The 10,332-nt window shown below is 44.5% G+C and overlaps 1 protein-coding gene across 1 annotated transcript; it reads left to right on the top strand.

The window, feature by feature from the left end:
• Nucleotides 1-386: 386 nt before the first annotated feature.
• xbp1 (X-box binding protein 1) lies at nucleotides 387-3,610 on the top strand. Its single transcript, XM_030060779.1, is given in 6 exon segments — nucleotides 387-750; nucleotides 1,274-1,370; nucleotides 1,965-2,081; nucleotides 2,199-2,279; nucleotides 2,282-2,365; nucleotides 2,532-3,610. Coding segments are annotated over 6 exon segments (1,191 nt in total). The 5' UTR covers nucleotides 387-514; the 3' UTR covers nucleotides 3,108-3,610.
• Nucleotides 3,611-10,332: the final 6,722 nt, after the last annotated feature.

Here is a 10,332-nt window from a genome sequence, read left to right as displayed (position 1 = left end):
TTTGTGAGTGAAAACTGATGCAACTCTTTGCAACTGTCTTTTCATGTGCGTGCACTTTAAATCCCTGAGATCCAAAAGTCAAAACAGGGTCAAGGGTTTGTGTTGATGAACTGAACAGAAGGGCATACCACAGAATAGAGGGAGAGAGAGATGAGTGCCAAAACAAGACTCTGTCTGTTTGAAACAGAAAACACCACCAGGAAAGGCATTGCTGGGAAATTACACCTACAAGGAACAACGGGTAATTTTACTGCGCAAGCAGGGTGAAACTTCAAATGCAAATTACATCAGCCGGGTGACCAATCAGAGGCTGCAGATTGATTGCATCATGGCCCGTGGCAGCCTATCAGGTGACACCACGACAGTAGAAAAAGATTGCAAGCGCAACCCCCATTTCAATAGTTGAAAATTGTCGGGGGATCGGAACAGCAGAGAAACCTCAGGGTTTCTATTGAAATAAAGAAGGACGCCCCATTATTTCTGATTTGAGACAGTGCCGGCAGGATTTAACAACATGGTGGTGGTAGCAGCAGGGACCGGGGGAGCCCACAAGGTGCTCCTGATATCCGGGAAGCAGACCGGCTCGTCCAGCGGCTCAGCGGCAGGCTTCAGCCGGCCTATTTCTGTGGTTTTGCCGTCGGCTGCCAACCAGGCTTCGTCAGACTCAGACTCCAATTCGTCTGCGGGACCACCGCTACGAAAAAGGCAGAGGCTGACACACTTGAGTCCGGAAGAGAAAGCACTTCGCAGGTTGGTTTAAAAAAAATGTGCCGCATTTAATATCATATCTGGGTGTCAGGGATGTTTGTGCGGCGGGGAAGCCTGTCACTACGCCAGCTGTTAAAACGGGGATACGCCCAAAGTTATTGATCCCGCGGTAGAACAATAGAAAACCGACTGGACATTTAAAACGCAGCCAACTGGAATGGATACAGTGTTGCAGGTCATTGTTAAAAGCTACCTTTTTACAAGCGGCTTATCTAAAATGGTCCCTTATCGACCCGAAATGATTTAAAGCCCTACGTTTCACCTTTGGACCTTGACCAAGCTTGTCCAAGTGCTATCTCGCTGAATTGAACCACAGTCCTTGCTGGACCCGCCCAGCTTGGCTTACACGGAGCAGGACACTGATATCCTGGTATGCCTGCGTGGCAAGAATATGGCCGGTGATATTGCGCAATGCCATGAACCCGGTCTTGTCATGAGCTTAGTCAGCATCATGGAAAGAATGTCTCAAATTCCCGTTTTTCTTCTTCTTCTTCATCCTCTGCAGGAAGCTCAAGAACAGAGTGGCGGCTCAGACAGCCAGAGACAGGAAAAAGGCCAAAATGGGGGAGCTGGAGCAGCAAGTCCTGGAGTTGGAGCTGGAGGTAATTTTTGTTTTCACCTTAAAACAGGGGCATAGCTAGGAATTATGGGCCTTGTGTACCAGAGGGATTCATGGAGCCACCCCCCGCCAACACACACACTTTTAACCTCACACCCATGATTTAATCTGTGAAAAAAAAAAACTCCGCCTGCCCACTGAGTTGTTGGATGCATCCTAGTTGAAATTCTGGCTTTTTGAAGCAGTAACATGATGGCTCCAATCACGTGACACAAGCACACTTCTAACTATTTACAATTCAAATTATATCTGCGAGGACACTTATTTTGGTGTGCGCAGGAACAATATGGCCAAATTGTATTCCTGTTTATGCAGGTAAAACAGCTGCGCTTTTAAAGGAAGCTCGGTCTGTAGCTTTCGAACTATGATCCCAATCCAGAGCAGTGTGAAATAAAGCAATGAATATTTTAAAAGGAAAAAAATGGCAACAGACACTCAGCTTGGAGCCTTGTGTGGCTGGTACCCTTATTCCTCCCATACGGCGCCACAGCCCCGCATGTTAGCCATGCATCAGTTAACCGTAAGTAGTTTCAGGTCAAAAGTACAAACATCTGACGTCCTCCCCCTCCCCCTACAGAACCAGAAACTTCATGTTGAAAACAGACTTCTGCGGGACAAGACCAGCGGCCTTCTGACAGAGAATGAGGAACTGAGACAGAGACTTGGGTTGGACACGCTCGAGTCAAAAGAGAAGGTAAGAGAGAAGTTGTAATGCTCTAGCCATAACTCAGTCTTCTTGTGAGTTGTGCAAGCCTTGTTCCTTTTTATTTTTTTTTCATCTAATTTTATTTTATTTTTTAAATTTTCTTAGGTTCAGGTGCTGGTGTCCAGTGGGAATGACGCAGGTTTGGGGATCGGGTCTTCTGAGTCCGCAGCACTCAGGCTACGTGTGCCTCCGCAGCAGGTGCAGGCCCAGCAGTTCCTAAATCTGAAGACTTCCCAATGGATACAGATGGTCCTGACGCTACAGACAATGAGGTAAGACTTCAGCAGCGATTTGTTTCTGTGGAAATGAGTGCCAGCGGTCTAAATCCTGCATCCAGTAAAACTCCATAATAACGGTAACCGCCTTGTAGTCTTACACCGGGGTCAGGTCAGAGGTTAGTAGGCTAATCGTCTCTTTTCTTTCTCTCCACTCCACCAGTCTGATTTGCTACTGGGCATTCTGGACATCCTTGACCCAGAGATGTTCCTCAAGTCTTGTGAGCAGGAGTGCGAGGAGCCGCAGGTGCTGCTGGTCGGAGGGGGGGACCCACTACCTGCCGCCACACCTGCAGCTCTGGGGGCCCCACCAGTTAAGCTGGAGGCCCTTAATGAACTGATCCACTTTGACCACATCTACACCAAGCCCGTGGAGGAGGTGAGCGACGACGGGCAATGCAGCAACATGGAGAGCGGCGCGGAGGTGAAGATCGAGGAGGCCTTCCCCGTCGCCGAGGTGGTGGTCGAGGCCGAGACGGTCTGCGTCAAGGACGAGCCGGAGGAAGTGGTGATCCCTGGCTGTGATAGCCACAGTCGGGTGGATGACTTCTTCTCAGCAGCCTCTTCTCCCGCCTTCAGCGGCCTGGATAAGGAAGCCTACCTGGCGGACGCCTACAGCGACTCCGGATACGAGCGGTCCCCTTCCCCATTCAGCAACATGTCGTCCCCCCTGTGCTCAGAGAGCTCATGGGACGACGTGTTCGCTAATGAACTCTTCCCCCAGCTTATCAGTGTCTGAATCAACAACTTCGCCCCAAATAAGTTATCCATATATATATCTATAATATTATACACCTGTTGTGTAGTGTTAAATAACTACAGATGGCCACACAATACTTCATTCTGATGTACAAACACCATTGAACCCTCTCGTGTTTAGGCTGAAGTTAAGCACATAATCTCCTTTTTATTACAGCAGGTCTGTACTGTGGGCGATGCTGCATTGACTTGTGGGAGATGGAGTTCACGATGGCTTATTTGGCATCACTAATTCCTACAGTGGTTTTAAGATTGCTAACAAATCTTTTCACCCGCTGTTCCAAATGAAATGTGGGTGGAATCCAGTATTTCTGTAAATCTGTCGATGGGAGAATGGGGACTGATCATTTAAATAAGAAATTTATTTATTTGTGTATTCCGCTTCGGAGTCTTTGTAACGTTTGCATGTAAAAAGCTTCTAATTTTGTTGCCGCTCTCCTTGTAGCCTAATTACTGCATTAAAAAAATTTGCATTGCATTGCATCCTTGCCTCCTTGTTTTCAGTCACTGCATGCCACACGTGGAAGGGAATTGCCTCGAAATGAAAATGTGGTAAATGAACAGAAAGGAAGACTAGTGTAAATACATCACTTTGACCTGGGCTCACTTGAATTTAGTTGGAAAAGGGGTGCTGGGATACGCAGGTTCACTTGGCACTGTCGTCTCCTTGACCATGGATGGTGGAAGTATTTTCCAAAAAAAATACAGCTACACTTATTCTCAGGATGGTGCTGTATCTGTTGCCTGTCTTACCAAAGTCAAAGGACAGGATGAGCAACAGATCACAGATCCACCGCCAGTAGGGACTCAGTGTGTCTTGCTTAAGGGCACTTCAGAGGGGCAGATGTTTAGGAGACAGAGGAGAATGAGTCCATGTCCTGTTGAAGGAAGGGCAGCCTCTGCATGTCGCCCTGCATTTTAGAAGCAGCTTTTATTTGTAATACTGGCTTTCCTGCTATATGGAAATCACTTGAGTCTTTAAATTTTGCCATATGTGTATTATAATTGTACATTTTTAACTTTGTAGATCAAATTTTGTGCTTTCTAATACATTTCCCACTCTTCTGGCTCTTGTAGAAGGTTGTAGTAAAAAAAAAAAACAATCGAGCTAATCACTGTTTGTTCTCTGTTAGCTGATGTTTATCAGTAAAAAAAAAAAAAAAAACTTCAGAGGACATTTATGACCTTCAAAGGAACGTCAAACATTTAGCCAACTTTAGGCATGAACTGCAATTAGCCGTCAACCATAAATCAACCAAACTAAAAGAGATAGCCCACCTTTCCCCGAAACTGTATTCCAGTTGAAATTCCGGCTCCTACAATGCAAAGACTGTAATTTTAAAGTGAATTTCTCACATTTTGTCAGAGGTAATGATCAGAAAGTTGACACTGATTCACCTATATCAAGGATTTGCTCTGAAATAAAAAATATGATTACCGGATTTGAAAAAGTAAAAAGTGGGGGTGGCACACATCCTGCCCAGTCATAATTGTTCCTACTCTCAAGAGAGAAAACTGATGCCTAACGTAAGTCGTGTTTTTTTTTTTTTTTTTTTTTTTTTTAAATGTCAATGTCCTGAATAACATACGTCTTAAATAGCTTGTATCTTACTGTGTAAATGTCACATCGTCATCGCCGACTAGATTTAGCAGGAGTTGTAATGTTGCAAATCGTTGGTGCATCGTGCTCTTGACACTATGTATGGGACACTGGATCACAACAGTGTAAGATGAAAAGTTAAACGCTGGGCAGATAATGAACGAGCAGTTGTTTGCACTCCCTAACTTACTCATGCCGGCGTACTCACACTTCTCAGGAAAGGAGAAACAGAGCCTGCTTGTAACTGCATATCGCCTCTGATGTAACTGGGAGTTTCCTGGGAGTCAAACATGAGACGCAGCTCCGGTCTCCACTTCCCTGTTAGAATTGGGTCAGTGTTAACATTGTTCTGTTTTGGCCCAGCGTATGAGAAAAGGCTGAGAGGGGTACACACCTTTCACCTCAGGCGTTTATGGTTATCACACCGGGGTCTCTTTCTTGTCAGTCTGTTGGAGAAAGACGCCTCTCTAAGGTTCCCGAGGCTGTGAATGGTGAGACCCACCCGTTTAACAAAACTCCTGGAGTCCCTATCAACACATGAGCTGATTAGATCAGGTTTTCAGTTGCATCACTGGTGTAACTGATCTTAACTCTCGAGGGTCTTACTGCCTCTCTTTGTTTGCTCTGTCTCCCATTGATTAGTGTTTTTTTTTTTTTTTTTTACGTCCTTCATCACATTTCACAACAGCAAACTGTTTTTGAGTAACGACAAATGCTCACCGTGTCGAAACGCCAGATCAAATTATTCAGAAAAATGCTGAAGGATGAAAAAAGTGATTAGCTCTGCAATTTTGATGTGTTTTGACCTCCATTTTGTGTACTTGTGGTGAGTTAAAGGAAACCGCAACAGCCTTTGACGCAGCCTGCCTTCAGTTTCTCCAGAAGAGTGTGGTGACAAGTTTACAATTTCCTGTCTCCTACATGCAAACCACAGAAAATGCTAAATCAGCCTTACAGCTGTTCAGCTGAAACTGAAAAATAAAATTCAAATCAATTTCAGGTTCTGGATTCAGGTTTCTGTGTGCACCGTGCAGTCAGACGTCAGTGATCAGATGGCAGTCATCAAAAAAAAAAAAACAAAAAAAACAAAAAAAAAAAACCAACAGTGTATGCTTTGGAAAATGAGCAACAAAAAAATAACTAACTAAAAAAAAAAAAAAATTACAACTAAAATCAAATGAAGTATGGATATGGTGTAGCAAATGGGCTAAAATATAAAAAAAAAAAAAAAAAAAAAAAAAAAAAAACAGCTGCCATAAATGTATTTTTGGGCATGATGACAGGACTGACTGTGGCTTGCTGCAGGTAGACGCAATTGTTCAGGTGGTATGAATGTTAGAAATCACAGTGCATGTTGAAATATTTATTGATTATTGTTGCCTAAGAAACGGGCGTCAGGTCAGTGTGCTCAACTGACCGGCACCACGTCGACCTGGGCCGGATGTCAAAGTTCATGCTTAAATTAGAGCCAGATTTGTCGTGCTAATATGACACTGTCGTCACCTATGCACGGATTTGGATAAACCCCGCTGAACGTGTCGAGTTACTGCACTCAGCAGTATTATAAAGAGGATTGCTAAACCTACACTGGCAGCTGTCACACTGATGTAAATGTGTTTTTGCGGCGAGTTTTCAGCCTCCTGAGATTTGCGTTTAATGGTATGCAAAGTTTTTGAAAAAATACACGGTATAGCTACAAGGTGTAGGTAAGAGGAAACTCATCTGCGCTGATGCAATCACAGAAACCCCTTAAGTATAAAAATAAATTTATTGATTGTTGCATTCTGAGAAATAAGAGAGCAAAAAACTGGACCGGGTGGTGACGGATGTCTTTTACTTGAACCAATGAAAAAGTCACTTGTGAGCCAAAGCAGTGAGAAACGCATGTGACTCCTCCAGATTTCTCATGTGAGAGGTGGTAATGGTGCCGGGGTGGGCGGGGTCAAGCCGAGGTGAAATTCTCTGCAGTCACTGAGCCCCAAGGGCTGAGCAAGTCCTGTCAACCACCCCAAATGAGAGAGCAGGAGGCAAATCGCCCCAACAACCCCCTTTGGCCTCTGTTGTGAAAGGGCTAACGAAAAGACCAATCACCAGTTTTGCAGCAGGCTCCTGATCCTGGTATTTAGGGCACTTTATGAATAATTCAACTGGGAAACAGTGAGTCACCGCAGGCAAACAACATGTGTCCATCTCCTCTGGGTCGCATTTGTGTTGCGGACATGGAGGAGCATGAGTCATCCTGAATCCAGCATGTCAAACAGGCAAATTGCTTCTTTTAGAAATCGAATCATATTTGAACAAAGCTTGTTAATCTGGTGGTGACGGATGCCTTTTACTTGTCATGTCTTATAGCGTCTTGTTGTTCCGGATCTTACCAAATTAACTTTTTTGAAATGAAAGATGCAGCAAATAGACATTATAAAGTGCTGAAGTCCACACACACATGCACACACAACAGTTCAAGGATGAGAAACTCGCTGCAAACTTGCAAGACATCACCACAACTCAAAAACCATCATACATGTCCTTTTTGAAAATGGGAAACTCACAGCACAGTCAAATATGTCTTCACATTGTCCATTAAAAAAAAAGGTTGCTAATTGTGCTTTGTAACCGTTTTTATTCAGCTTTTATAATAACACTTTGGCGTGTATAAACCCACACTGCTCTGCTGCTAAGTCGGTTAATGACGCCTTCACTTGAACTCGTAAATTTCATCAACGTGGCAGCTCAGGAAAGATGGAGTCTCTCGTCTTTAGTGTTCCCTGTGGAGAAAAATTAAGTTTTTCTTCCTCTTGTGAGCATTCGTTTATCTGGAGTTGAACACTATGTTGTCGCAGGCTGTAAATGAACAAGATGGAAATTTCCTCGGTTCAGGTTCAAGTGGGCCTGACTATTACCGGTAGCAGAATAGCGTGGACGTAAACGAGGCAATAAATGCTAAATAAAACTTGTCTGACGGCACTGTTTATCACCATTTTTCCACCTCGCCATCTTCCATCATCGTGCACAAACCCTTCGCTTTTGCAGCTGTTGTTCTTTGGACGTGTAAGACGGAGGGGCCAGTGATGCAAAGACAACAATCGCAGACATGCTCTCTCTCTTTTTAGGCTCAAGTCATGCATATCTTTTGTCGTACGAGAGCTTGAATGTGTGGAAACAAGGGGTTAGCACACTTGTTGAAATGTGCCTCTGACGCACAAGCACACAAATGAACACACACACACACACACACACAAACACACTACACCTTCCTGCTCAGTCAAGGTGGCTAACTCTCAAGCCCCTGAAGGGTGATCCTTATCATCTGTTACCACCGGCAACAAAGAGCCGTCAGTCAAGTGTGTTAATGCACGTCTGCTCCGTGGCACTGAACCAAGGCTGCCTTTGGACTAAGACATTTGTTCTTGATAGCCTGACACTTTCCCTTACAATAATGCTGCAGAATTACGTTGCAGAAAGAGTTTAACGCCCAAGCAAGCTGTCACTCGTGTGATTAACTTCAGTCTAGTCCTAATAAGTGTTTCAGAGAAAAACGTGTCTATTCAGAATGTGCCTGTTTTTTAAGTTCATAAATCAGATGTCATGTCTCCAGAGCATGCACTTTGAATAATGAACAAACCAGCTTGGCCACATGCAAAGCCACAAAGGGGACAAATCATGGATACACACACTCCTCAGAATCAATCAACACCAAATCTCTCAGGAGTGTGTGATGCACATCAGTTTGAAGTGGGGGCCGCATCAACATCTTTGGCTTGAAAAGACGACAACAGCATATGCTTAGTGAACAAAAAACCCACAAAAATTAATCAAACAATGACGAAAGCCGAGATAAAATGAACGTGAGAGGGCACGGGGCCTTTTTGGATAATGAATTGTTTTTGATCGGCAGCAGGCTGGCAAAGGCTTCCTGAGGCGATGCTCAATAGGCACAAGCTGCTGCAAGCTGCGAGAGAACTGGCGTCACACATTACACAAGCCTCCGTCGCCATGGTTTCACTTCCTGTACATGTGGCAGGTCTGCAAGAGGCAGCCTGTCTGCTGGAAGAAAACATTAATCACTCGAATTCCTCCCACACGGCGAGGCAGATTCTCCCTTTGAAGCGTTCACAAATGCACCAAAACCCATGAAACTAAAAAAATCAAGGCTGATCAAAGGGATTTGAATCGAATGTCACAAGTATCTTTAAGTATAATCTAACAGACTTTAAGCTCTCCTTCCTCTGACATGGCATTAATAGGAACATTTCACTTGATCTGACTGAATTTGAACGCTGAGGGACTGTGTACTTTTCTAGGAAAATGTGCTTTTAGGTTTGAGTTTGACAGGGGCTGGTAACGCCGGAGCGAAAAGACAGGAGTGGAGCTGCAGCCGCGGTGCAAATCACAACTTTTCGCTCTTCTCGATGCACATTCAGACTCAAACAAAGCCCCAGAGGTTTAAAAGGCTCATGAGTCAGCCTGCGTTTGCCAGCAATTACAGATGGCTAAAACGTGATCACAGAGCACAGGCAGACACACACTGACATTTTAGAGGCAAACAAAGGGGCAGACAGACAGGCAGAGAGTCAGACCAGCACACAGGCCTGGTAATCTCTCTCATTCGAAATCTCTCTCTCATCTTTCATGTGTTTTCATCAGGACCACCCACTGCTGACTGAGGCAACAAACATCCCGTAGCTGTCTCAGCCTGTGCGGCTCAGTGTCTGTTGTAATAATGAACAACTCCAGCAGTGACGAGGCAGAGGAGTCACAGATCAATACGCTCGGCTGTGGAAAAACACCTGCTGAAGCCATAACAAAATGCAAACCAGTGACTCTGATGACTCTGTGGAGGCTAAACCCAAAGGAAAATGCCCTAAAACATACACTACTCACAAAAAGTTAGGGATATTTGGCTTTTGGGTGAAATTTAGGGAAAATGTAAAAAGTTCACGCTACAGTGATATTATATCATGAAAGTAGGGCATTTAAGTAGAAGCATACACTGGTGATTTCCTCATCTCAAACAATTTCTTGAAACAAAAGCCAAAAACAGTGGTGGATATACCACAACAAAAAATGTCAGTGTCAATAACTTGTCATGTGCCCTTGAGCATCAATTACAGCTTGACAACGACGTCTCATGCTGTTCACAAGTCGACTTATTGTCTGCTGAGGGCGGCATGGCATCCCACTCTTCTTGAAGGGCGGCCCTCAGGACATTGAGGTTCTGGGGTACAGAGCTCCGAGCCTCTACACGGCGACTCAGCTGATCCCATAGGTTTTCTATGGGATTCAGGTCTGGAGAAAGTGCAGGCCACTCCATTTGAGGTACCCCAGTCTCCAGCAGCCGTTCCCTAATGATTCGACCTCGATGAGCTGGAGCATCAAACACCTGATGTGAATTTTGCCGTTAAACTCCTTGTTAGAGAACAGCAACTTGTGCAAAAAGTACTGAAACATTGAACAGTTGGACATGTGCATTCAAAAGTTTACAGAAGGTCACATTAAGTTCACCTGTAAAGGTTATAATGCATTTTCGGTTCATCCTGAAATTTCACCCGAAAGCCGAATATCCCTAACTTTTTGTGAGTAGTGTAAGTCATGAATAGATTCACCC

This window comes from Myripristis murdjan, chromosome 9 (genome assembly GCF_902150065.1).
Source record: "Myripristis murdjan chromosome 9, fMyrMur1.1, whole genome shotgun sequence".
NCBI classification, from domain to species: domain Eukaryota; kingdom Metazoa; phylum Chordata; class Actinopteri; order Holocentriformes; family Holocentridae; genus Myripristis; species Myripristis murdjan.
Note: the sequence above shows the minus strand (reverse complement) of the source record. Positions and strands in the feature narration are given on the sequence as shown.